This window comes from Suillus paluster (assembly GCF_016628075.1).
Source record: "Suillus paluster strain FC165 chromosome Unknown EDB91scaffold_8, whole genome shotgun sequence".
Classification (NCBI taxonomy): domain Eukaryota; kingdom Fungi; phylum Basidiomycota; class Agaricomycetes; order Boletales; family Suillaceae; genus Suillus; species Suillus paluster.
The window spans coordinates 846,824-871,762 of record NW_024537568.1 but is presented as its reverse complement, the minus strand read 5'-3'; the positions used below and the strand labels follow the sequence as shown (position 1 = coordinate 871,762).

General features: G+C 50.2%; 8 protein-coding genes and 1 non-coding gene across 9 annotated transcripts; 6 read left to right on the top strand and 3 right to left on the bottom strand.

Moving 5' to 3' along the window:
* The first annotated feature begins 1,729 nt into the window (after nucleotides 1-1,729).
* Nucleotides 1,730-3,213, top strand: EDB91DRAFT_834654 (uncharacterized protein). The gene is made up of 7 exons (XM_041328554.1): nucleotides 1,730-2,059; nucleotides 2,120-2,193; nucleotides 2,247-2,422; nucleotides 2,471-2,571; nucleotides 2,621-2,736; nucleotides 2,792-2,969; nucleotides 3,023-3,213. Exons 1-7 carry the CDS (start codon nucleotides 1,825-1,827, stop codon nucleotides 3,184-3,186), a joined length of 1,044 nt encoding a protein of 347 aa, XP_041181129.1. The 5' UTR covers nucleotides 1,730-1,824; the 3' UTR covers nucleotides 3,187-3,213.
* Nucleotides 3,214-3,239: 26 nt separating this feature from the next.
* On the bottom strand, nucleotides 3,240-4,263 carry EDB91DRAFT_1235603 (39S mitochondrial ribosomal protein L46-domain-containing protein; the record flags this gene model as incomplete). Its single annotated transcript, XM_041321337.1, has 4 exons — nucleotides 3,240-3,398; nucleotides 3,447-3,566; nucleotides 3,619-4,166; nucleotides 4,218-4,263. The coding sequence occupies 4 exons, from the start codon at nucleotides 4,261-4,263 to the stop codon at nucleotides 3,240-3,242; spliced, it is 873 nt and encodes a 290-aa protein (XP_041181128.1).
* Nucleotides 4,264-4,415: 152 nt separating this feature from the next.
* Nucleotides 4,416-6,234, top strand: EDB91DRAFT_1047440 (ATPase V1 complex subunit H; the record flags this gene model as incomplete). Its single annotated transcript, XM_041313324.1, has 11 exons — nucleotides 4,416-4,493; nucleotides 4,542-4,743; nucleotides 4,798-4,873; nucleotides 4,928-4,993; nucleotides 5,046-5,222; nucleotides 5,274-5,381; nucleotides 5,430-5,517; nucleotides 5,569-5,732; nucleotides 5,783-5,908; nucleotides 5,960-6,058; nucleotides 6,111-6,234. The coding sequence occupies 11 exons, from the start codon at nucleotides 4,416-4,418 to the stop codon at nucleotides 6,232-6,234; spliced, it is 1,308 nt and encodes a 435-aa protein (XP_041181127.1).
* A 2,579-nt stretch (nucleotides 6,235-8,813) lies between these two features.
* On the top strand, nucleotides 8,814-8,884 carry EDB91DRAFT_t44. The gene has a single exon. It is a non-coding gene; the product is annotated as a tRNA-Gly (tRNA).
* A 72-nt stretch (nucleotides 8,885-8,956) lies between these two features.
* On the bottom strand, nucleotides 8,957-11,289 carry EDB91DRAFT_1112526 (DUF974-domain-containing protein). Its single transcript, XM_041317813.1, has 4 exons — nucleotides 11,157-11,289; nucleotides 10,608-11,102; nucleotides 10,149-10,553; nucleotides 8,957-10,097 (listed from the first exon to the last, which is right to left on the bottom strand). Exons 1-4 carry the CDS (start codon nucleotides 11,166-11,168, stop codon nucleotides 9,039-9,041), a joined length of 1,971 nt encoding a protein of 656 aa, XP_041181126.1. The 5' UTR covers nucleotides 11,169-11,289; the 3' UTR covers nucleotides 8,957-9,038.
* Nucleotides 11,290-11,352: 63 nt separating this feature from the next.
* On the top strand, nucleotides 11,353-12,778 carry EDB91DRAFT_1112525 (uncharacterized protein). The gene is made up of 7 exons (XM_041317812.1): nucleotides 11,353-11,415; nucleotides 11,473-11,699; nucleotides 11,765-11,857; nucleotides 11,909-12,036; nucleotides 12,088-12,221; nucleotides 12,269-12,452; nucleotides 12,510-12,778. Exons 2-6 carry the CDS (start codon nucleotides 11,521-11,523, stop codon nucleotides 12,371-12,373), a joined length of 639 nt encoding a protein of 212 aa, XP_041181125.1. The 5' UTR covers nucleotides 11,353-11,415; nucleotides 11,473-11,520; the 3' UTR covers nucleotides 12,374-12,452; nucleotides 12,510-12,778.
* Nucleotides 12,779-14,825: 2,047 nt separating this feature from the next.
* On the top strand, nucleotides 14,826-15,902 carry EDB91DRAFT_834333 (uncharacterized protein). Its single transcript, XM_041328551.1, has one exon. It carries the CDS (start codon nucleotides 15,012-15,014, stop codon nucleotides 15,684-15,686), a length of 675 nt encoding a protein of 224 aa, XP_041181124.1. The 5' UTR covers nucleotides 14,826-15,011; the 3' UTR covers nucleotides 15,687-15,902.
* A 1,136-nt stretch (nucleotides 15,903-17,038) lies between these two features.
* EDB91DRAFT_1112504 (RNA12 protein-domain-containing protein) lies at nucleotides 17,039-20,601 on the bottom strand. Its single transcript, XM_041317811.1, has 16 exons — nucleotides 20,437-20,601; nucleotides 20,325-20,383; nucleotides 19,989-20,277; nucleotides 19,849-19,935; nucleotides 19,528-19,800; nucleotides 19,413-19,476; nucleotides 19,179-19,346; nucleotides 19,060-19,138; nucleotides 18,845-19,008; nucleotides 18,247-18,789; nucleotides 17,950-18,119; nucleotides 17,713-17,892; nucleotides 17,561-17,663; nucleotides 17,445-17,510; nucleotides 17,326-17,393; nucleotides 17,039-17,303 (listed from the first exon to the last, which is right to left on the bottom strand). The coding sequence occupies exons 1-16, from the start codon at nucleotides 20,578-20,580 to the stop codon at nucleotides 17,127-17,129; spliced, it is 2,634 nt and encodes an 877-aa protein (XP_041181123.1). The 5' UTR covers nucleotides 20,581-20,601; the 3' UTR covers nucleotides 17,039-17,126.
* Nucleotides 20,602-20,820: 219 nt separating this feature from the next.
* Nucleotides 20,821-24,572, top strand: EDB91DRAFT_1344766 (uncharacterized protein; the record flags this gene model as incomplete). Its single annotated transcript, XM_041325817.1, has 6 exons — nucleotides 20,821-21,060; nucleotides 21,113-21,628; nucleotides 21,700-21,763; nucleotides 21,814-22,496; nucleotides 22,550-22,907; nucleotides 22,972-24,572. 6 exons carry the CDS (start codon nucleotides 20,821-20,823, stop codon nucleotides 24,570-24,572), a joined length of 3,462 nt encoding a protein of 1,153 aa, XP_041181122.1.
* Between the last annotated feature and the right edge of the window lie 367 nt (nucleotides 24,573-24,939).

Sequence of the window (24,939 nt, the reverse complement as noted above, 5' to 3'; positions counted from 1 at the left end):
AAGATAGCCCTCAAGCAGTTTCTGCAAACGTCACGTGATAAACCGTGATGAAGACAAAACAATAAAATGCCATAGGATGTTCACGAGATCAAGTTAGAGGGAAAATAAGACGGATAAGTCGTAGCGCAGGTCCTTCTCTCGACAATTCATCCATTCCAGAATCATCATTTGTGTCATATTGAAAGAGGAGATAGCAATACAAGCAAGATGTGAGGTATACATTGTACCTAAACAACCCCGGACAGTCCGAACTCAGCTTCGCCTCTCACATTTGCCGTCTGCCCACTACGGAAACTCGCCTAGATGCCAAAGTGGTCACGAAAAGTTCGTTCTGCAATCGAGAACCTAGGGAGTCAGGCAAAAAAAGCAGAAAATCTCAGCAGATAAAGAAAATGTAAGTTTTCAATTTTACTCACTGGAGACCACTGGAGACCAATGCTCAAGCACTCATGCCTGCACAGAGTCATCCAATAGACTGTATATCTTCAAGTTCTGTAGTAGCTTCAGGCTGTGAACCAGTTGCTTCAATCACTTCCCCACCTTCTAAGCTCCCAGTTGAGAGTGTTTTCACACAACTCGAGAAAAATGTTGTCCTTTGTATGAAACGCGTGATCTAGAAGAAGATGATGAGATGATCAAATATCCAGTTGGCGGAATGATGTTGAGGTAAGCTTGATATTTGCTCTCAGAGAAGGTACAGATAGAGTGTAGACTCAAGGAAGATATCTGTGGAGAGTATGAACATATAAAGAACTATCTGTGCGAGTTGAGGAGGCTTAATAACGAATCAAGTTGAAGATGACATGCTAATGATTCGTTTTGTGTGTGGGAAGGTCTGGCGAAGCCAGGCACGCGTGGGAGGCAGCGCCTGGACTAAGCACGTGATCCCGGAAGACGACAAGCAAAAGGCTTGAATATTGAAAAGTTTGGGATCGGGGAAACAGACCTTCGGAGCGTGTTCGGTGCGAGACGTGTACAGACTGAATTGATGGTCTGTCAGGAGAAACACGCGTTCAGACCAAAACACACTGTATTTATCAAATAGGGAGGCGGGTGGGTGGACAAAAATGAGAGAGCGACGCGCAAATGGGGATGAGCGCAGAGACGAAGAGGGAATGATGTGTTGATTCTCAAATCGAGTCCTTTTGACTCTGTGCGTTCGGACATGTGCAATACTTAGATCAAAGCGCACAGCAGGAGAATCTTCACGTGATCGCTTACAAAGGCCATGTTTCGTGTGTCAATGCTCGCAAGCTCGCGATCCACTTGAAACGGCCACCTTATCTGATCTGTGCTTACACAGCACTAACAAAAATTAGGTTTGCCATCAGACCACGCCATTTCATGAATGCTTATCACAAGGGACTTAACAGCAAACAAGCAGCTTGGGCTGCAAAGCGATACCGAGGCCATCGTGTACTCCCCTCTGCAGTAGTGTCAGGGCTCGAAGATGCACACTTAAATTAAACTTGGTCTTTATATTTTATTCTTATTATAACTGCCACTTATAAACCTATACTACACAATATCCTTGCACCCATCCTAATTTTCTGTACCTACTGTAAAGCTATTTGTTCTGTACAATCACCTAAGCACAGTAATGGTTGTATACATTGCTTCTGGAGTCCTGGTGCCAAATGCAGTAATAGAAGTGCGGTCACAGGCTCGTCACATCACGTGACGTTTGCAGAAACTGCTTGAGGGCTATCTTACGTGGTATAGAGCAGCCGGGGTCCTGAATTCAGTCGAAGCGTCCATAGCTTTTGTACATTGACTTCCACTTCCACGAAACTTCGCAAAACGTGTGTTCAGGCCTAGAAGAAAATGCCAAGCGCAGCTATCATTCACGCCGCGTGCTTTGCGGTCGGCGCAGTGGTTGGAGGGGGTGTGGTCACCGCCGTGTCCTCCAGGAAGAGGCAAATCCCTACAAGCACCACCTCAGTTGGCACGTCCGTGTCTCCACCCATAATCGAAATGGGCCAAAGTGGCGGCGCGAAACTCTCCAATGCTGTTGTAGTCTCTGCGCCGAACTCCCCGGTCTTGAAGTACGGTCATCCAGGTGAATTGCCATGCTGGATGATGATTTCGTGTCTCCCCCTTGAACTTGGATTTTGAATAGGCCCTATACCGGACTTCTTGGTCCGCAAAGCATACACTGCCGCATATGACCGGAAGCTCAGACACCCAGCATGGGTGAGTTCTTGGACAGTTATTCCTTTGCCATTTGACTAACACTTCGTTCATAGACTGCAGAACATCTTACTCTCGCATCTCTAGGCAAGTCAACTCCACAGCCTCCCTCAGGGGGAGATGGGTCAGGCGACCGCTCAAAATCGACGTTCACCGAGGATGAGTCCCTCCCCTCGATGTTCCGCGCGAAGCTGCAAGATTACTTCCGAAGCGGGTATGATCGTGGACATATGTACGTACGTCGAGCCTTTCTTCAGCTCAGGTTTTGATGGGCTCGAAGGGTTCCCGCTGCAGACGCCAAGGTCTCTCAGGAAGCTATGGATGAGACTTTCTTACTGTCGAATATCGCACCTCAAGTCGGTGCTGGTTTCAACCGGCATTGTAAGTAGGTGGCACAGGAGATGTCTCAAAGCTGATTTTTGTTTCGTAGATTGGGCATACCTAGAAGACTGGTGTAGACGCCTCACAGAGTCTTTCTCTGACGTCTACGTCTTTACTATCCCATTGTATCTCCCCCGCAAAGATGCAGATGGTAAATTCCGCGTGGTCAGTCTAGGCTCCCGAGGACGCTATTGATTATGATGATTCATCTTTCTTGCAGACGTATGAAGTTATTGGCTCCCCACCAAATGTTGCGGTCCCCACGCACTTTGCCAAAGTTGTGCTGGCCTCGAGACCTTCATCAACACCAGACATGCCAGAAATCTCTACGGGCGCGTTTGTGCTCCCGAATGCCATTATTCCTAATGAAGCATCCCTGGAGAGTTTCGTCATACCAAGTATGCTCGCAAACATTTGAATATTTGGTATCCGACTGATACGCTGCACTCAGTTGATGTCGTAGAACGCGCTGCTGGCCTCAATCTATTCTCAGATGCCGTGAAGGCAAACTCCAAGCACATTTGCAAGAGCACGAAGTGCGAGGTGTTGGTACACAGATTTGATGATGCACAAAAGCGACCAGAAACACGTCGGGCCATCTCTGCCCCGAAATAGGTGCAGTAGAGTACCAGATATATCGATGAGTAGAACAATATAGGAAATATATATTAGAAATCCGACAGCATGTCTTTGATGCCTAACCAGTAGTTCTCATCCACCCGAGTCTTTATCTCGCCCTTGGTTAACCAAGCAAAGTCTTGTGCACGCGTCCGGTTTGGGCGAACCTGACCAGCCATGATATGCGCTTTGTAGAAGAAGACCACATCCTGCAAAACCGTTAAAACAAGATGCGGAAAACTGGAAGCAGGACAAACCTTCTCAGCACTGTCTGTACTGGCCGGTGATGGAGGGTGGAAGACTCCTATTGGGTTGCGACTGACTATCCAAGTATCCATGTTGTTTCCACACTCGACTTCGAGTCCACGGGTTGCCGCCTGGTTGGAGAATATAAGAACAAGCAGCTCAGAGAAACACCGATTTACTGACATGGTGTAAAAGCTCTCCTTTGTCCACACCTCCCTGAGGAAACCTCCACACGGCCATTCCATTCTCCTGCTTTTGTAACAATAGGTATAGGTTTCGCTGTCCGCGTCTATGCAGATTTTTGAAGTCCGAGTTAATGTCAGCTTCATGAACACGCGGCATGGCCTCTTCTTCGTCGCGCATAGTAGCCTCGGCAAGCTTTTCAGCCTCGCTCGTCTCCCCCGTCTGCACGCCAAAAGGCGCACCAAACGCCTTGCGTTCGCGTCTTCGCTCTTCTATGTTGAACCGCGCCTCTAGAGGCGCTCCCTGTTTGAAGTAAAAGTCATAAGGAAACGGGTTGTGCAGCGCGCGGTGAATGCGGGCTTGGTATGCGTAGTAGGCTTTCTCAAAAGCCGTTGGTGTACGGGTGATGATGGGAGATCGGTTCAGGATTATTCCGGTGTGTAGGATGGGCTGTACAGCCTTCTTTGACAACGCGACATCTACTTGCGCGACCTCAGGTGCTGCAGAAGCTGCAGACGCTTCTGTTGCAAGACCACGAAGGAGACATGCTGCAAAATTTGTTATGAACAGTCTAGAAAGAGTAGAAGGAAGTCACGTACCTTTGGGTGCGCGTTTGCACGACGACAACACCGTTCTCGAGAACATAACCTGGACAGAACGGAACTGACTTGCAGAATTGAAGAATCATTAATTAAGGGTGGTCGTAACCCCCCTTCACGCGTGAGAAATAAACCAAAGGTGGGTGGTCAACTGTGCAGACGCGGACAGTTACTTGGACAAGCTTGTGCTAGGTGACAATGTCCCTCTCTTTGGTTTCAAATGCACATCTCGACGAGAGCTCTGCAAAGATAAGGTCAAAGCCTGTCCCATGGGAGGTCCGTCAAATAGATTTAATCAGTGCATGACGCTCATACCGGAGTCAGGGATACCAACGTGCCGAACTGGTGACTTCAGAGGAGCTGGCTCTCATTAAGAAGGTGGACAGACAGCCCAAGGCGAAGGTCGAGTCTATCCATCTGTCTGATGGTCAAACATATGCCCTACTATACCTTCGGCTTCTCAAGAAGCTTCAAAGGGTTGATACCATGCAATGCCTCTTGGTCTTAATCGCAGATGCACTACTTGGTATGTTATATCTCGAGTGTTTTGCAATAACATACATGATATTTACGTCTGTAGATCATGATGAGCGAATACCGCTCTTCGCAAGAACCACTCAGTCTGATCCCGACCTCCCATATGCCCCTCTCATCAGGTACGTGACTTCGACGTTTTGGACTTTATTGCAAGACCTACAGCCCTATTTCAGAACGCTGGAGGCTCAAGATGACTTCGTGCAACTTAAATCCGCTCAAATTCTGACTGTGCTGCTGAGGTGCGCATGATGTGCCTTCCTGAAGTTCAATATTTACGATATGTCTACTCAGCTCGGAATCAACTCCCCTTCAGCATCAGCACCTTCAGCCATTCCTCAAGGTTCTCGCATCGCTCGTCCAGAGCCAGTCACAAAACAAGCGTGACGTCGCGGTCCAGTGCTTAGAATCTCTTCTGGCTCGCCCAGAATGCCGCAGGGCAGTATGGGCCATCCCTGGAATATTGGCAGGGTGAGCAATTACAGGACCACAATTTAGTTCAGGCCTTGACTGGTCGAATAGGTTCGTCGAGATCCTTCGCCATAAACCTGGCCCCCAGATGAGCTATCAAGTGATTTTCTGCATTTGGTTGCTTTCATTTGAGCAAGATGTCGCTGAGCAGATCAACAAGTGAGGGTTTGAGTCGCACGTCACTGGTATTTTCTCAAAATTCCGAAGGAAATACGATATCATACCTCTGTTGATTACAGTGGCACAGGCTGCTGTGAAAGAGAAGGTCATCCGTGTTATTATTGCTACTTTCAGTGTAAGTGCAGGTATTCTCTTCGGGCACGGCTCGATGCTGACGTTCTTGAAGAATCTTATCACGAAGGCCCCTTCTGATAATCTCCCGGCTATGCTCGTAGCGCAGCTTCTTCCGTTCTCGAAGAACCTCTCAACGCGCAAATGGTCCGACGAGGATATCTTGGAGGACGTACAGTATGTCAGAGATGAGCTGGAACGCAACTTTGAAAGCTTAACGTATGTTTATCTGATACTACTTCAGTTTCTGACTGATTGACGGGATGCAGGACATACGATGAATACATGTCGGAGCTCGCATCTGGTCATCTGTCGTGGACACCAGTACACGAGTCAGATGCATTCTGGCGAGAAAATGCATCGAAGCTAAATGATAGAGACTATGAGCAGTTGAAGTAACGACAGCCTCTCATGTCAATGTCTCCGTTGCTGATCCCTCACTTCAGGACTCTCATCAGATTGCTAGGCTCCGATGATCCCCTAGTCCTGGCGGTTGCAGTACACGATCTTGGACAGTATGTGAAGCATTACGAACGAGGAAAGACGTACGCAAGGCTATATAAACTTGATCTTCACATCAATCTGATCATTGCACAGGATAATTACAAACTTGGGAGGCAAAGCCCGAGCAATGGAGCTCATGACCCATCCAGACCCAGATGTACGCTACTACGCCTTGCTATCAGTGCAGGAACTCGTCAGCCACCCTTGGTCGGTATGATGCACACTTGGAAATTGATACTGTCTCCATATTATCAACACGCGATGCCACGCATGACGGCCGTCATGCTGTACGTTACAGCTACCCGTTTTATCTCATTGTGCATCCTTGTGTCTCGCATAAGTACGTGACAACGCCATCTCTCCTTTCGTCTGCAACGCCGGCGTGTTGGTTTCACAGCATCATAAGCGTTTCGAATGTTAAGAGGTAAGTATGAATATTGGAAGATCGCGAGGAGCTGACCACTGGCTTCTTTCTCGCGTGATAGTCACTCTACGTAAAAATGAAATAGTGATAAAGAACGTAGAAGTGAAAAAACGCATAACCTTGCCCGCTGTGCACGGCCGGGATGGTGGCTCCCGCAGCTTGATTTCTGATCTATCTCGTCTGTGCAGCATGCCAGAGAGTCGGAGGGGCGAGAGATTGAGCCCAGCTGAGAGGGCGAGATCGGCCACGTCGCCCATAGTAGCGGTACGGGGGACGGCGCGAGGTAAAGAACTACTTATAACAATAAATTGGTCAAGAGGCTCCATTCGATTATAGGTCACGCACTGGCCCAATCAATATTGTCAATGAACCCTCTGGGTATCATTTGACAAGTGCATTCGATGTGCGGGGCTCGTCGTCGTATAGGATCAGTCTAGGATGGCAGATCTGTTGTCAGTGTGATTGACGATGAAATGTAAGCATTCGAGCTTACATCGAGAGAAGGTCATCGAGGCCGGTTTCTTTGACGATGGCAGAGACATTCCATGTGTGTACATACATGGATGTCAGTCGCAGCCAGCAGCGAGGAATCTTCCATCCGCAGATCGAAAAGGCCGCGCAGAAGATAGGTAGAGAGGTAAGTTATGACATTTACCGTGACCGCCGGTTCCGAGTCAGCCTCAGCGAACAATTCGAAAGGCTGTAGAGAGACCGTTTCGGGTACTACCTACTGGTCAGAAGTAAAGGTTAGATGGATCAGCCAGCTGATGGCCTCGTGCCAAGCGCGGGTGAGCTTTGGTGCTACGATCACCACGGACTCTGAAAGTGGCGCTATAGCAGGACAGAAGGGTATGTTTCTGAGCTAGCCAAGAGGCTGACGATACGATTCACGAAATTCTGTCTGATCATAAAGATGCAGGTTACATCCTTCAAGTGGTGACTCTATTCCTGACCACCAAATGTGTAGAGAGTTGCTTGCTTTGCACAGCTCATCGCCAGAAAAATGTATGTACTTGTTCCTCGAGCACATGGACAAGCTCAAGCTCGGTGCAACAACAGCGAGCTTGAGCTTGTCTATGAGCTGGAGCTCTATTAATTTTTGATGTATGTACTTACAACTTGGTGCAGTCTAAGGTTAAGTATGGCCTTCGCTCCCCCCTATTCCAGACCAATGGACTTCTGTGACGTCACAGCAAGACTAGGCTGAGGTTATTAATACGCAAGCTTGGCTTGTGTTCTTGGGCCTTGTTTTGGTCCGGATTTGTGTCCCCCTTTTTGTCCCCTTTAGAGGTCTCTGGGAATATTAAATGATCGTCATGACGCGCTCCGAAGTACCTATTGAGCCTGATTTTTATCTCTGCGTGTCCCATTTCTCATGTCTTTACAGGATCTGTCAACTTTAACCCGGCCCTCCAACCCTCCTTTGGATACATGTAGCGAATCTACAGTGTTCGATCCGTCCAGCCTTAATCCTCGCTTTCTCCCCTTCAAATATTAGTTTGATCATTTCTTGAAAATCATACTGACTAAATATTTATACCTGACCCCTCTCTACTTCCGAACGGTAGATAAAGAAGACTCCGGATTTTTTACTATACAACCCACTGGCAGGTTCTCTTTACTTGCTCGTCTGTAGCTAGTCACCATGTTGATACTCACCAATGTAACTTGACTAGACACTAGTGCCGGAGTGTATCTGGCAAAGTAGGCATTCACTAGTAAGAAGAATCCTGCACCATATCCACCTGGTTCCACAGGTGGGGTGGCCTCTCGTTTGGAACGTCCCAGACATGTCTCATATCGATCCCTGGCTTACCTTCGCTGAGTGGGCAAGAAGTATGGTGAGTGCATTCCGTTTTGTCAAACTCATGTGTTTTAACCCCATGTGTGCGGCAAGTGATATCTCGTACATCAATGTTCTGGGTCAACACATCATGGTGCTGAATTCTGTCAAGACCGCTATGGAAAATTTCGGAAATGCTGGATGGGAAAAGCTCTGTCACATGTTCTGCCTATGGGTGGCGAACTCTGGCTGGAAGCACACTTTGGGGTTTCTCCCTTACGATTGACCGTCAGCCCCTTGGTCGGTATAGTGAACACTTGGATTTTGATACTCTCTCCATATTATCAGCACGCAATGCCACGCATAACCGCCGTCATGCTGTACGCTGCAACTACACATTGTGTCTCGTTGTACATCTGCATCTCGCATAAGTATGTGGCAACATCATTACTCCTTTTCATCTGCAATGTGTGTGTTGTCGGCCTGTTCGTTTCACGGTATTATAAACGTTTAGAATGTTAAGAGTAATACAGAGCTGTGATAAATTTGGTGGACATCATGATGGATTTTTAATCCAGCGAGAACATGAGCATTAATGGGGTAGTGGTAACCTGGGTCGTTGCCATCGACCCGCCGGGGGTTCGATTCCCTCTTAATGCATATGTAATCTTCGGGGTCTTTTTATTGCTACTGCACGTGAAGTGCATCTGCCTGGTGGGTATTATGATCACAGTTCAAAAGAGTTATATCTTGGTTGTCTGGAGATGACGTTACAGTGATTCATACTCGATGTGATTCTGCAGTAAGGAATATATCATGAAGGAACCCAAAGTTCAGCGACTACATCTAACTCTTTCAGTGTCCTTGCTTCCTTCGTGCTCGATCCTAAGCGATAAGTGGCCTGATCTGCACCAAAATCTATGAACTCATCCTTGATCAGTAGGAGGCGCAGTCCACCCGCTTGCACAAATCCTGTCTGCACAGGCAGGAAGGTAAGCTCAAACTCTTGACTACCCTCTACCTTCTCCACATCACCATCTGATAGATCTTCACGATGACTGACGGGACTAGCGTCGGTGAGCGTAATCGGGTTTAGGAACAGTGTGGAGGATCCCATAAACACACAGCCTTTCAGCTTTGCGCGCTTTCCCTCGTCAGCGAACTCGAAGTAAGGGGGCGGCAGAGTGGGCAGTCCACCATGTGCAAGCATCTTCTCTGGAGAGACAACCAAGAGATTGTCGCTTGCCATGTTGGGGGAGCTTTGCACAGAGGTGACAACGGTCGATATTACTGAAGTCAGGCCGAGGGAGGAGTACCGCGAGCTAATGGTCTCGGCGGCCTGCGATTGTTCAGGGTATGCAATCGCTGTGGAACGCGGACACTGAAGATGCTGTACAGCAAGAGAGATCACCCTCTGTTTCCCCTTCGCCTGTGGTGGAGCAGCAGAAACGGTGGCAGTAAAGGCGATCTTGAAGGGACGGTCAACAGCGATGGATTCCCTGGGAATGTGATTTATGATAACATCCACCTCGACGCCCGATACGTGAGCAGGCACCAGTGGTACTGGTTGTTGTTGATTTGGTGCGACAGACACGTTGGATATAGATCCGGCTGCAGGTGATTGCGGACGCGAAGGGCCAGCCATCGGGCGTGTGCGAAAAGGTGAGCTTGGTCTGTACGGAGCTGGGGGTGGAGAACTAGGTCGAGAAGGAGGAAGCTGTGGCGATCGTGGTCGCGCGGGTGAGGATGGCGCACTTGGCACATTACGCTGAAGATAAGGCGGAAGGGCTGATACAGGATGCTGAGATGGGGGTGCTGGGGCTGGGGTAGGGTTTGGAGCGGGAGGAGGACCAGGAATTCGACGGGATAACATCTAGGTATCAAGAGTGAGAGCTGAAGCTACTCTTCAGTGCGAGGATCTCACCGAAGTCAATAAACGGCCTGGCTCGCCGAACTGAGAACGCCATGAAATGTCAAGTTTACCAAGAGGGATGATACTGCCTGCTGGATGAACGTCGGTAAACGAGGACGATGATGTTGGGGTTAGAATGTAGATGTACTGTCGTATTGTTTGTGGTTGCATGAGAGCCATCGAACCGGAGAATAATCTATGGTCCTTGTCATCATCTGCGCTGGGTATCGTGTTGGCATCAGCAACACTCCATCCCTCCGCGCACTCAAACTCTATGTGCTCGAACCACATCGCGTCTTGTGTCATGTTCTGAATGTGGACCTCAAGGAACACTTTCTCGCGCTCCGAAGAAGTGAGCAATGCGGACGGAGATCGAGGCAGGTGTACTTTTGTCTTTACAGACAGAGGATTTGTGACCTAGGGCATTTTCAGTTCAAATTGTTCAGAGATCCGCTGGGAGCGATAACATACAGCAAACTTGTAAAACTTGCGGAAGGTTGCTTCATTGGAGGTTTCGCTAGCACCAGGGGCGTGTCGATATGACGGAGGAAGGTGGTATGAGACGATACAAGCCAGAACGTGGTGGCCTAACTCCTTCACCTCGTGATTGGCTACATATTCCAATGAATCTCCTACTGCTAGCTTAAAGCCCGGGCCACCCAGTTCAGCCAACAGTACCTTGGAGTTTGCTGTCTGGATCTCAACGCGGACAATAACGCCCTCGAATCTCGATGTTGGTCTCATTGTTGATGCATATGCAACTGGAGAATGTTTCGCCCAGCTGAACGGCTCCAAATGAGGCGGGGAGTGTGAGGAACTCAGAAGCATGGGTGAGATCACGTAGGGTCTTGGGATGGCCAGGGAGAGGTGTCTTTCCTTGCAGAGAGAGGATTGACGCTGTAGAATGGGTAGAGAAGAGGGTGAGCTGGAATAGAAGGGCTGCCATGCACTAGCTAGTGATGGTCTCTGTCACAAACAGTATTGATTATCACGTCTTGTGCTATAAGATTGCCCACGCACAGATACCCGCATCACTTTCAGTGACAAAAGATGTCCTTGTCCAGTCCATGTTAAAGAGTAGCCGCTATGACCTGTGCCAGGTTAGAGTCGTATCAGTGATACTACTTTTACTTTTAAAGAGCGTTGTTTGTTCCGTGTTAGAATTCAAAGCCTCTGCCTTCCTATTTCAGCTAGCTCGCACACTACCTGATCATGAATGCCATATAGCCTAACCATTCCGATACTGGGATTAAGGTCGTCAGGATTTGGGCATTTGACGGTTCGTTCATTACCCTCTACGTACTGAGTTTTGTGGTTATATTAACTTAACTAGCAGATGTAGAAACCATTCTGGAGAGTGGAACGTGGTTTCAGTTTGTACAGAATGGCATTACGACAATCAACGATGAACCGAAACTCGATACAGTCGTCACGGTTCATATCCCTGACGAATAAGTGGAACCCGTACCCAAACCACCGGCAGTTTCTCGACTCGGGTGCTTGCGTCTGTGTGACTACTCCGCCGCGTAACACTCTTTCCAATTACCATGGTAAGCCGCTAACGTTTCACGCATTATATCACTGATTCACAGATGCAATTCGACCATTGGCGTCCACTAGTGCAACAGGTACTATATACACAAACCTATTGCGACATGGCACGCTACTATAGCTGCCTTTATTGCGTCCTTCGATCCGTTGAACTACATTGTCTCCGCCGGGTGGGTCTTATACCGCATCGCTTTAGCGTTGTGGTTCTCAATTTTCTCTAGAACATCTGGACTCCAACGGACTGTCCGACGCTGTAGTTTACACCAACAGCTTCACCTACGCCCTCTGTCCAAAACAAAATCAACTCGAGTCTTGCGTAGATCCAGCAATCGGCTCAGTCTGCTAACGCGTGAGTTGTAGTTCAACTCTTAACAACAATTTACTCACGTTATCCCTGCAGCGGTAATGGACGCTACCAACATGACGACAAATTTTCAGCTCGCTTTCGGACAGTTTGTAAATATTACTGAAATCTATTGCAGTGGGCAACAGCGTTGGGTTGGCAAGCATTATACAGACTTTATGCAGTGCCAGGTCAATACTTTCCTTCTTTGTGATGCATTGACTGACGCTCGTTGTAGTGGGGCTCCATTGGCATTACCCAGCTAAGCGCTACCATCCAATCAGACAGAACCAACTCCTCGACAGAGACGGGGGAGTCGTCTAATGATGGTTACTCCATGTAATCCCGGCTGGCAACTAAATGGGTCCTGTCAGGTTCTGTCTGCAAACCTTCAAGCAAGCGGAATATAATCCAGCCTTGAGGTACGTAGAATTCTGCGTCGATAAATATTCTGAGTACTCACCGCATAATGACGCAAGACATACGCATCTGGATTGATCAACCTGGCTTGTTATGCTGCGTAGTTTCTCACCCTCACGCGAGTGTCGTGAGGCTCAGGTGGACTCGGACGCGCTTCCAATGATTGAAACCCGCTGGAATCCATCACACAGATCCAGGCGATGAATATATTACCCAAGAGGCCGAACTGACAAGAAGGCACGACTGTCTTCCTTCATTCAAGGTCTGACTACGGGAGACTAATCGCAAACATATTTTCTGTTACCCAGGTCGCCCTTTCGATCGTGAATCAATCCTTAGGTCTGTACAATCAGTTATCAAGAACGAGTCTGATTTCTTGACGATAGTCGACAAGTGCCAGACCATCAGGATAATTGTTACAAGGACAACTAAGGATGCTACCGTAAAAAATCTGCGGGAATCTTTGGGATGCTTTGTCACAGCTTAACATGTGAGCAGAACTATTTTCGCCTCTGTTTTGTGATCAGTAAGTACGTCTTTTGATAAAGTGCGTCGTCGTCGGCGTACCTGGACCACTCATTTATTCTCACACGTGGCAACAGTACTGAGTTATCGCGACACCGTCTGGTAAAGTGCATTTTCTGGTGAGCACAATAGCCGAGCCCGGGCACGGAATTCCCCCACACGACTGCCATTTGCAGGCGTCAGCGATCTCGGAGCCGGGCATGGCTCGTGCACTCAGAGGACTGATAACCGTCAATGCCAGGAGGATAATCGTCAAGAAATTCATCTAGACCATATCATAAGTATCATAAGTTGGATCTACAGGTTGGTGGGTTGACCCTTACCGCCAAAAAATAAGAGTCTATAACTAGTTTCAAGCTTAGCGAGGTTTTTTTTCGTTTGTTGTTCATCAGTTCTGTGCTCACGCGTTTTATAGCTGCGATTCGTTAAAACATTAATCCGTAAGGTCGAAAACAGCAACCACGCAGCACCATCAGAATGCAGAATCTCTTAATTATGTAAGCTGTTCAAGGTAACTTAAGTGGCATGCCCTTTTACTGATGAAGGGTGGAGGCTAAACCAAGAGTCAGCCAAGTGTGGAGTAAGTCGATGACGACACACGTACTTCCCCGCCGTGGCCAGACGAAGCTGGAAAAACCCACTGCCTGAGGTGCTGTTATTGGCAACAAAGAGTTGGTATTCCAAGCAGTCTGATTCAGGCGAATTAGACCCTTATTGGTTCAGAACCCGGTATCAGTAAGCTCATTCGTACTATACAATTCACTCATGTTATGGTGCCAAGTGGCTTCTAGTCGCAGGGTTCTTTCGCGGGCAGTAAATCAACCGGCTTCGCTGGTCTCATCTGCTAGCATCCGTGAGAGCGAACTCTGCTACAACACTTTTTCTCTAGGTCACATTTTCCCTTGGTAATGTTACATAACTATCAATTGCTCCTGTTCATGTCTCTGCTTTGTGCCAACTCATAGGTCACACGTGCTACATAGTATGACCCGGTACATGTCTGCAGATTTGAGCACCAAAAAGTAGCAGATTTGAGACCCAGGATCGGGTCGCAGGGCGGACAGACATAGGGGGGCTTCCAGGGGCCCCCACAGACACGTCGTGGCTTCGAGAACCATCACGAATTCACCCAAGATCTTGTTCCGTTCTTCGCGCCGAAACCAGTAATTCGTACACAACTTTCAAAAGGCAAGGATTCGTACATACAGCGCGCGATGTATAACATAGGGCTCCGCCCTAGCGGACAATAAAAAAGATCGTAGATCTTGGCTAGCCACGTAAATTTAACGGAGAGGCGGAGAGGATGATAGAGATGGAGACGGAGATGGTGTGAATTACATACAGGAGAACGCCGTGCGCCTTCCGTACCATCAAATCTGAGATACCGTCCATCATGATGCGCACGTTGCTTTGTAGGCGTACGTCCACTATGCGGATCTAGACCCGCATGACGTGCAAGACAGTGGAACGCACAGCAGGTTTGTGCCAATGCAACCTAGATATCAACAGGTGACGGTAATATTCCGGTTGCAAGTCATAGCGGAATTAGCGGATTCTTGCTTTGGAAAGGATGGACGAGAAAACAGTATTGAGGTCAGATGGTGGCACCGGAGATGAGGTTGCTGTCCTCTGAGCGAGGTCTGAATCAAGGAAAACAAGAACATTCACCCTGAAACGCGCAGTTGTTCGGCTCTATTGCCAACTTTACCTGGACGCCGAATGTACCATCTTGACAAAAAGGCTCAGCTGAATAGCCAGATAGCAGGCTGCCAGGGGCCCGAATTGCCAATCACGCATACGAGTTTCTTCTGTCGTGGGTCTACCCAAGGGCCCAGATGCCGTAGCGTCGGTGTCTTCATGCTCCGAGCTGCTATGATTAAGGCATCAAGTGCCAGAATGAAGAAGCAATTGAATTGTTGGCAGAGCCCACATCAATCAAGGGGCTGCGATAGACCGGGCTGAGCCAATGATGACGTCCAAACCAGGATTCTTCAGGTAGTCAAGGTTTGGGGTCGCCGGTGTTATCACCGCTGGCGATGAGAGAGGAGGTAGTAGACGGCGGTGGCGGATCTCCAAAAAAAAGGCTCCAGGGGTGTGGGGGCGTGGACTTGTTCAAGAGTTGTACAGAGTATGTGGTTCTCTGTTACCATTCCGAAATAGATCGACTCTCGAACGGGGGGACAATGAAAGTCCCTGAACGGATTAGATACGGCAGCAGGAAAGACCTCAACCACCGCTCGGCAAGCATATTTCGAGGGCATTTTTCAGTCCAAGTTTGCCGCCCTCGCGCATGGTTCTCTTTGTTCCTCACCGCCGTGGAGGAGAGTCTGCAAGATGTCGTGCCTGCCTCATGCAGCCGCTGCCGCCATCAACCCATCCACTCGACATCGACATCCTCCGCCTCAACTTCCAGGTTGCCACCAATCCCCACACCCATGAAACAGTTAGCGGAGCTCGCCGTTACACACACAGAATCCCGCACTTCGGTCCAAAGCCCTCCCTACCCTTCCACTACCGAACCGGCGCATAATGATAGACGGCCTCGACTGGACTGCTGCCCTCCTTGCGAACGAGTGCACTTCGGGGCGGCGCTTGGAGGTGCCCCGCCTGTTGGCGTCCTCCCCGCGTCTCACCCTCTCGATGGGATTTGTCCGAGAAAGATCATCGAAACTCACCCTTCATGCAAGACGCTCACGCTGATCCGATTCTGAGCCATTCTGAGCCTTTCGCTGTGTTTTTTCTCATTGTGTTAGTAGCAGTAATTCAATGAATTTAATTGCATCCCTTTGCCCAATGTACGAGCAGCCCGCACACGAGAATAAATAGAACTACAAATGACTGGAATAAGTAGGTACAAGATGTGAACTGCATGGTAGGTAAAATGCAGACAATTAGATATTCGAGGCTGCCAGAGCCAATATCGCGGGAAACGTAAATACAGGCGGAAGAGGACGAGGATGGATATGTAAATAACTACGCTGGGGGTGTGGCGCCTATATTGTCTGCATAGGAGCGCGTCATCGAGAGTGCTGGTCTGGGACCGGTCTTAAGCTTGATACGCTGACCACAATGGAAGGAGACTAATGGGTGAAAAAATTAGCCAGTGACGTGGGAAGGTCTCAAGCACCGGAGGCGGGAAGCAGATGGAGATGACGGCGGTCGCTCAAGCAGTTCGTGGCATACCATGGTTGTCAATGACGGGCACGACGAACACGGCGACGACGAAGACAATTATTAATGGAGAAATTAGAATAGTATTGCACAAACAAGCTTCGTAGGGTTTTCGGGGTCCTGGTCCAGCCTTGGCTAAATCACGTTATCGCAAATCGTAACATGGTTTTCGCTGGACAGAGAGCCGATTTATTTCGGAATGGTAACAGGTAGCCCGTTGGACCGGGCACGGACTGCAAGGGGAAACCCAAGGCCAAACCTCTAAGGCGGGAGGCGGCGGCTCTATCTATCGAGGATGGACTACAGACATGCGGTGGCTACCTATTACGAGCCAGGACTCCAGCCATTGCGCCAGGACCTCCGACACCCCATGCCAGATCTCCGACACCCCATGCCAGATCTCCCTGCTACACCGTCACTCCCAAAAGGAATCAGAGATGTTGAAGTTCCTGACCCTTCCTAACTGATATTTTATAGGCTACACATCAGCCTTTCAAGGCCTAGGGTGAGGGAACGAGACTGACCCGACCGTTGTAAGCACCAGGAAATCTAGTCTCCCCTAGCCAGACCATATAGAAGGAAGACAGTTGTTCCATCTTGTTTGGGGAAAAAAAAATCTGGCGCGTCGCGCGGCTCCGTGGAGTGCCGGTGGCTTGGCGCCGCTCGACTTCCGGTCAAACAGCCATACAAGGTGACAACACTGAGTACTGAGTACTGATCAGTGATCACGTCGACAACCGACCGAAACCATTCGAATAAGCATGCGGCATTCCCCGATAGGCGCTGGGGCTGTAGCGCATAGCTAGGCAGAATAATATTTGCATCTAACTATGGAATGTTGTGTTGGCGACACGCAGAACATTCGCCTTCAAGATAAACTGGCATTCACACACGGTCTGCATGGACTAGCATTCGCGGACGTGTCCAATAATTTAAAGAGCACCTCAATGCGAAACATTCAACATACAGGTGCTACCTAATCAACCCCCCTTCGCCAATACTCTCTTCAACTCAGCATTCCGCTTCTCCAGTATCTGAATCTTCGTCTGCGCAGAACGCATCTTCTTCAACAAGTAATCCTTTCGCTCAGATGTCGCTCTACGCCTGAACAACCAGTATGACTTTTCCGCCTTTGAGAGGTCCTGAAGCGTGGTAAGCTCAGATTCGCATGCACGAAACGGTACTCTCTGCGCTCGATATAAATTTCTCATTGAGCGCGATGTCTTGCGTGGCTTGGAAGACAGGGTCTGATGTATCATTAGTAAGGGGAAATTAGATGATATCACAAATCCCATTACCGTTCACAAGTCTCTCAAAGACGGATTTGAACACAGGCCTTCCAGGACGTATCGTGGACGGTCGACCTGAAAAAGATATTAGACACTTGTCTTCAGTGTAAATGGACTGAACGTACCGTGCTGCGTGCTGATAGATATGATCTCAGTGTGTTCCATGGCACGAAGTGGTAGCTCGTCTCCCTTGAAAGGTGGATCGAGTAGCACGTCGTAATATGGCAGCTGACAAGAAATATGAGCAGATTACCGACTAGCACATGAGGATGAGTACCTCAGATTTGCGTGCCAGTTGTTTGAGCACGGTCCACGCCTGCTCCCTTGACCACGGCAAACTCTTAGCATCGTCGATGTCCTCGCCAAAGGCATTCTTCCTTAGTTCTCCCACACTGCTAGCGATGATGTCTTCTACTGCTTCCTCGATGCCTTGGCCACTGTAGACCTTGTGGATTAACTAAGTGCGGGAGGTATTAGCAACTTGCACAGTAGAGGGAGTACTAAGATAACTGACGCGTTCAAGGTCGCTCGTGCGGCCGCCAAGGCCCTCTATGGCCTTGCTTTGTGCAGGTTTGAGATCTGATGTAATACCACCATCGTGCAGGCGCCGGCGGACAAAGGAGAGGGCGGTAGGTGCATCAGCATCATAAAGGGCTATTGAGTTCAATGGTTTGGAGGGCAGCGCTGCAATATCATGGTAACAGTTAAACAATACCTCATAACAACGTAAATATAACACTCACCTCGGGTAAGCAGCTTTGCGTTCTCGCGGTTATCGCTGACCACGATAACATGGGCAATCTTAAAAGACGTAAGGAGCCGCACAACTCGACAAGTGGAGTGGTGCTGATCACCTGGTTCTCAGCAAGGCTCGCCGCCCACTGTGCCAAAACGCTGAGGAATTCCTCCTTGTAAACTCCTCCCCGTGCGGCGAAGTTCTTGATGACGACAATCGGCAGCGTACGAACAGCTTGCACGTCTTCCGCACCCCGGCGTTGTCTCACTAGCTCCTCCTCGCTCGTCTTCTCCCCCACACCATTCAAGTTTACCATGTCGTTCTCCATCGCATCAAAGCTCACAAACTCGCCATCACCCTCCAGCAACTCGTCCCCCACCCCAAGCTCGCTTATAATGCCATTCCCCGCGAGGCAGTCAAGCCGTGGATCGTGCCATGTCCCGGCGCAAATACGGGCGCGAGTACGCGCATTCTCGGCTTGTCGTGTTTCGGCCTCTTGCGCTGCTTTAACAGAGCGCTGCGCAGAGTCGCGAAGGGAATGATTGACTTTCTTCAGTGCTGTGCCTGTGACTTCGAGAATTCGTTTCAACTGGTCTTCGAGGGAGGATGTGAAGCCCGCTAGAAATACGGTGGTTATTCAGATATTGGAACGGGGAAGAATCAATCGAGTAACCTTTTTGCCCGATGAGGCCGACAGTCGCAATGTCTATCATATTGTTGACGGAGTTCAAGAAGGTGAAAATCGGTCTGTAGCCGGTCTGTTGTGCTAGTGCTGAGACGAGACGCGTGTCCGACGTTGCTTTATTGAGCTCAGCACAATCAATCACTAGAGCTTTTCTATATATATGATGATAAGCTGTGTCTAAGTCAATAGAATATAATACAGACCTGCCAGTGTCACGGATGATAGCCTGGAGCATATGGTATTTTCCACTGCCCTGGGGACCATGCACGAATGCAACTGTAGCTATTTAGATTATTTGTTGTCAGAATTCTTTCAGTGACACATGAGTAGGACTTGCAAGGTAGCTCGGAGAGATAGCTCCGCACGGCGATTTCTGCGTCTTTACGCTCCTTCCAGATGTCTCCCTGCGGCGAGACGTCTTGACGGCCCATGCTAGTGAGAGAGAACCGGTCCAGGGCGTTGGCACGAAGCCATTTATATACTTTGTATTCTGGAGTAAAAGAAATGGGTCAGTATGGTATGTTCGATGGTCGTGATCAAAAGAACACATGGTTACCGCGGTAGTCAAACCAATTAAGCATCTTCCCTTCAACAGACAGGATTCTTATTGGATCGAATATCTAGACAATTGTTTTTAAGCTCACGAACAGATCTTAAAGTTGTTCACCCACAGTATACGTCAATGTGCCAAGCAAGAAAAATAGGATCGGCAATACGATCCTGGGATGCGAAGTCAGCCAGTCCCTAATTGCATGGGCCTGGATGGGGCGTTGGTATACGGTCCTCAGGCGTGTTGTTGCACCACCATTAGAGAAAGTGAATCCATGGATGATATTCCGCGCGACAGTGGCAGAACGCACGCGGTGGAATATGATATCAGAGGAGCGGAGCGTACCTGCGGGCACGGGCGTAGGGGCGGTGATGTTGTATATCCGGCCGCATGGCTAGCACGACATAAGAAGTAAACTAACGAACGAGTGGAGCGTACTCACTCGAAAGAGACTATATAAGGCTTCTTCAGGAACATCTGGGCCTTGGAAAGAAACGTGTACGATTCCTGACGGGTATCGGTGCATATCCTGATCATGTAATTTGCGTTCTCGCCAAGCAACTTCTACTTGAGAAAACGCACCTCGAGAAATGGGTTCCCCTTCACGAGCCAGATATTGCAGTCATTGAGTCCCGACCACGAGGGGAGACCGCCATGCTTAGTTGCTTCAAGCTCAAGATCGCTCCGAAGCGTCTCGAGCGCATTTTGGTGGTCATGAGCAGTATAACTGAACCGCACAAAGACGCCGCCTTCCTTCTGATATGGCTGAAGCTCGATGATGTTGAAGTCGTGTGTCTTTACGGTTTCGAGACGCTCGTGCAAGCGTTCCAAGAGGGTGTCCTCACGTAATATGCCAATGTAGTGTCGAAGGCTGCGTGGGTTTAGTCAAGGTAGAAGGTATAGTTGTGTAGTACGAACTCCCAGATACCGAGACGAATAGGGAAGACGGAGTCAATGAACAACCATCGTTCTTGAGACTATAAAGAATACTTAATGAGCGTTGGGAATACCCGGTGTCGAAGCCACTTACGTCCCCATCCTCCAATTTGGATGCGTTCACTGTCTCCAGTGGTGTGTCCTCAAATACCCGTCTGCTCGCATGTATTCGTCGTGTCTGGTATGATAAAGAGCGCAAATTGCGAGCAGCCAAGTTTAACGTACTCCTTGAATACATGCTGTCCTAGCAGTTGGCTATAGCCAAGAGCTTTGACATCAATATCGGCATATCTCTACGTAATATCCGTAGTCGTGGGAGAGCATTTCCTTACTTGGGGTCTTGTGAGGATGAAACGGAGTCAAAGTTTGCATCCCGTGAACTCCTCCACGCTTGTGGACACCGTCAGGTTGTGCGCACAGGACGTCAGCGACCACAGCGACCACTAGATCAAAACTGTTCTCGTCAACACAGACAGTGATGAACACATATACCCAGACGCAGGCCCGTCCGCCTGCAGCTCCAGTAGCCCTAGGACGCACAAATTCATTCTTTGGCGCCATCAAGAACATCGTTACTGCCCCACTCTCATGGTTCGGCGGCAGTGATGAGGAAGACTTTGGGGACAGCGACGCCAGGGGGAAGCGGAGGCGACTTCCCACTGCCTCTGAGCAAACCCGCAATGAGGAGGACTCGGAGCAACGGACCAAGAGAATGAGAGTGGGCAGCCCTAATAGAGATAAGCAAGGCTACCTTGATCCCCCCAGATCAGCTTTCAAGAAAACTTCTGAAGTCGCACGCGCTCAAAATCAGCGTCATATCTCGCCGTCCCCGCGAAAAAACGCTTCGCGTGCCTCCTGCCACACCACGTAATAGACGCACGATGTCCCCCTACCCAAGTGGATCCCAGCTCAAGGCACAGCCGTCTGTGCGTACCATGTCTCTTGATCCTCCCACTGGTCTGGCCTACTCCGGGACTGCAGCCCGGCTCCAGCCTGCCCCGACCATGCAGGATCTCACCGAGGAGAAAGACGTCATGTCCATTAGCAGGGAACCGTCCATGTCAAACATCCGTATGCGTACGTCTGTCACACCGCAGCCCTCGGGTCCCGATTTCGGTCCCGTCGTTCCCGCTCGTCGGGAGCGCGATCCAAACGAGCCGCCACCACTGACTACACTGATGTCAAACCCCATGTTTGTCAAGCCTCCGCCCGGCTTACAGAAGTCTGGAGCAGCAGAATTAAGCAGACAAGCAACTCTTGGTTCATTGTTGGACTCTCAGCGTCAGGTGAGGATCATATCCGATTTTTCGCTTTTTTCACTCTTGTCGTAGACGTACCTTTGACACAAATTTCCCAGCAGACCCCTGTCCGACGGGGATCCGTTCTATTTGGCACTGGATCCATGACAGATGTCCCTGCCCGTGCGTATGCCCACACTCTAAATATTTTTTGACCGTTGATTATCTTGCAGCAGCCCACCTTTGGCCGATCAACCCCGCCGAGAAAGCCCTGCATGAACTCGACGTGTACAAAACTCCCCTCCTTCCATCGCGTCTTAAGGGTGCACCGATCCCGGACATTTTTATACCCAAGAAGAGTCGCCCTATCACTCTCATGCATGACCGGGATCGAGAGCGGAAGAAGGGGAAAGGCAAGAGCAGAATGAAGGATCGAGATGGTGTCAATGGGACAAAGCCATATGCGGGTGAGGGCGGCATGAAGAAGTGGTTGGCAAGGAGGAAACGGGAAGAGGATGTGGTGCGAGCGTATGAGGAAACTGACCGAGAGCAGGAGAAAGATCGGGCGATGGAGCAGGATGAGAGTGCTGAAGCCGAGGCTGAAAGACTGAGAGAACAGAAAAAGAAGGCCCAGGCGGAAGAGGCACAACGTAAGAGGCAGATGGAGGTTCCCGCCGCTAAGGCACCTGCATTCGAGCCGCAGCTCAGTGCTACACGGGAGATGTCGTCTCTCCGTGTTGGACGCTCGCTCATGCGCAACCACATTGAGCGCCCGTCATCAAAGCGCCCAAACAAGTTCTCTGCGGCGTTTGAAGACGACGAGGATGCTATGGATGATGAGAGGGTTGCACTCGAGGAGGCTGCAAAGAAAGTACCCGTATTCGAAATCCCTGCTGGGTTCACGTTTGCGAAAGAGGTAATTTTTATCTTTGTGGTACTCATGAATACGCGATCTCATTATTTTCGCAGGCCCTCATACCTCACGATGTCATGGGTGCAAAAGAACCTCCCATCAGCGCACTTCCATTTTCATTGTCAAAATCGACTACGCCTGCGGCTATGCAGGCCTTTGTCCCCTCTGCAGCCACCGCTCCAGCAGTCCCCACCATTTCACTTGTTCCTGCTACCCCACAGCAGCCAAAGCCAGAGACACGTACTGAGCCTGGACCCGTTCCAGCGGCCCCTCCCGCGACTGCTTCTGGCATTCCCAATTTTTTTGCTAGTACGACTGCATATACCAAGCCGTTGGCCGTCACTGCTCACCCGGGCTCTTTTGGCGTACCCTCTCCCGTTCTCGCGCCAGCACCAGCACCAGTGCCAGTACAAGGTACCAGAGGCTCCAAAGGTCACCGAGGCCTCGCCTTCATTGTTTGTCACGCCTGTAACTCAAGCATCTGCTGCACCTGCTACGACTTCCATATTTGGAACAGCTCCTGCGTCTGCAAGTACCTCGATCTTTGGCACTTCTTTCACTAGCACTGGCACATCGTTTGGCGCTCCAGCACCGCCCAAAGCAACAGAGTTGATGCCTGTTCCTTCCCCTGCCCCTTCCTCTGCATTACCCTCTGCCCCTTCCCCTGCTCCGTCCTCTTTACCATTCTCGTTTAGTGCCGCACCCGCACCGGTTGCCCCTGCCAGTGAAGCTCCAAAAACAGCGGAACTTGAAGCAAGCAAACCTCCGTCGCCCTTCGGAACTAGCCCTTCTGCTCCTCCATTCGGCTTTAGTACACCCGCCGTTTCTGCACCTGCACCTGAGCCATCCAAGTCTGCATTCTCTTTCGGGGCACCGGCACCGACGCCTGCAATTACAGAGCCACCGAAGAGTGCCTTCTCATTCGGTGGGCCTGCACCTTCTACGTCGCCTGCGCCTGTACCCGCTCCTACTCCCGTGATTGAGGTCCCCAAGTCGTTGTTCGGGACGCAGGGAACGACGACGGCATCTGAGTTCTCATTCGGTGTACGCCCCAGTACTGCGCCCGCAGAGGAGAAACCTGCCTCGGCCCCTGCGCCTTTTGCATTTACGTCTGCTTCAGCTGTTCAACCCGCTCCAAATGAGAAGAAGCCATTCGCCTTTGGCTCCCCATCTCCTGCACCGCCTACTGCTACACTCAAGCCCTCATTCAACTTTGGGCCTGCCAATGCGGGTAGCAATGCCTCTGACACAAGTAAGCCCTTCAATTTTGGGCAGTCTGCACCTGCACCTGCACCTGCACCCCCGCGTTCCATCACGCCGCCGAAAGCAGACCAGGAGGTCAGCATGGACGAGAGCCCGAGTCGCGACATGAATACCAACGGGAAGGCGCCGGAACGGCCAACACTTAATTTCTCTTTTACTGGTGCCAGTAGCACGCCCGCAGGCAGCACCCTCTTCGCGCAGAGTCCTGCTACGGCAACAGGCCCTGGATTCGGCTTTGGCACGTCTAGTGCCAATCCATTCGTGAAGCCAGAGGACAAGGACAAGCCAGGGATGTCATTTGGCTCCGGGTTTGGCCAGTCTTCAGGTTCTGGCTTTGGATTTGGGCAGGCGGCACCCGAAACACCTGCCCCGCCATCTGCGGCGCCGTTCTCGTTTCCACAGGCTACATCGCCGAGTGTAACACCGTCCTCAGCGTTCGGGTTCGGCCAGACCGCAAGCAATACATTTGGGCAGCAGCAAAGCACATCATCAGCGCCATCGAGCCCGTCGACATTCAGCCGCCCGTTTTCATTTGGCGCAACCACGTCTACGCAGCCTGCTGCTCCATCGTTTGGGTTCGGGGGCAGCCAGCCTGCGTCGCCGGCTGCCCCTGCCGGCGGGCTTCCACAGCCCTCAGGCGGCGGTGCGTTTAACTTCGGTCAGTCGAGTAGTGCAGCGCCAGCTGCCGCGCCGAATTCATTTGCTCCTGCTGCCGCCCCGTCTGGCGGGGGTGCTCTATTTACCATTGGTGCTGCACCTCAGCCTGATGGGAGACAAATCAAGAAGCTCCCTCGTCGTGGAGTTGGGAGACGCTGATCGTCTCCGAAACCTTTCCTTTTGGTAACCAATGGGCTATTACAGACTGTCTTCACATAAAATTCATCTCACATCTCTCATTTCGTCTTTGCTTTCAATTGCGCTACCTCACCTCACCCCACCCCGACCAATTCTGATGTCAAGCATCAACCGGCGTGCACCTAGCATGGTGCCCATCTTTACGCATCTGTTGCCTTGGGTTTTCAATAACTCAGCAGCTCGTCCCTGCTCGTCCTGTAGCGCACAACATTAAACACCCGAGGGATCTATTTCGTCGACACGCATGGATGGCTCAAGGCCACCACACGCTTATCTCCATTTTGATTTGACACAATACGCATACTCACTGGGCTCAAGGCCTGTAGAC

Excerpts from the sequence above, each read along its gene's own strand:
- EDB91DRAFT_834654 (XM_041328554.1), top strand. The coding sequence starts at position 1,825 with ATGCCAAGCGCAGCTATCATTCACGCCGCGTGCTTTGCGGTCGGCGCA. Across the intron at positions 2,060-2,119 it reads CTTGAAGTACGGTCATCCAG|GCCCTATACCGGACTTCTTG; the intron begins GTGAATTGCCAT and ends GATTTTGAATAG. Across the intron at positions 2,423-2,470 it reads GGGTATGATCGTGGACATAT|GGTTCCCGCTGCAGACGCCA; the intron begins GTACGTACGTCG and ends ATGGGCTCGAAG.
- EDB91DRAFT_1112525 (XM_041317812.1), top strand. The coding sequence starts at position 11,521 with ATGGCATTACGACAATCAACGATGAACCGAAACTCGATACAGTCGTCA. Across the intron at positions 11,700-11,764 it reads TACCATGGTAAGCCGCTAAC|GTACTATATACACAAACCTA; the intron begins GTTTCACGCATT and ends CTAGTGCAACAG. Across the intron at positions 12,222-12,268 it reads CAGACTTTATGCAGTGCCAG|TGGGGCTCCATTGGCATTAC; the intron begins GTCAATACTTTC and ends CGCTCGTTGTAG.
- EDB91DRAFT_834333 (XM_041328551.1), top strand. The coding sequence starts at position 15,012 with ATGAGAGAGGAGGTAGTAGACGGCGGTGGCGGATCTCCAAAAAAAAGG.
- EDB91DRAFT_1112504 (XM_041317811.1), bottom strand. The coding sequence starts at position 20,580 with ATGTATTCAAGGAGTACGTTAAACTTGGCTGCTCGCAATTTGCGCTCT. Across the intron at positions 20,278-20,324 it reads ATTCGTCTCGGTATCTGGGA|CCTTCGACACTACATTGGCA; the intron begins GTTCGTACTACA and ends AAACCCACGCAG. Across the intron at positions 19,801-19,848 it reads CCTTATATAGTCTCTTTCGA|CCATGCGGCCGGATATACAA; the intron begins GTGAGTACGCTC and ends ATGTCGTGCTAG.
- EDB91DRAFT_1112526 (XM_041317813.1), bottom strand. Across the intron at positions 10,554-10,607 it reads GCAAGTTTTACAAGTTTGCT|GTCACAAATCCTCTGTCTGT; the intron begins GTATGTTATCGC and ends AAAATGCCCTAG. Across the intron at positions 10,098-10,148 it reads CAGGCCGTTTATTGACTTCG|ATGTTATCCCGTCGAATTCC; the intron begins GTGAGATCCTCG and ends CTTGATACCTAG.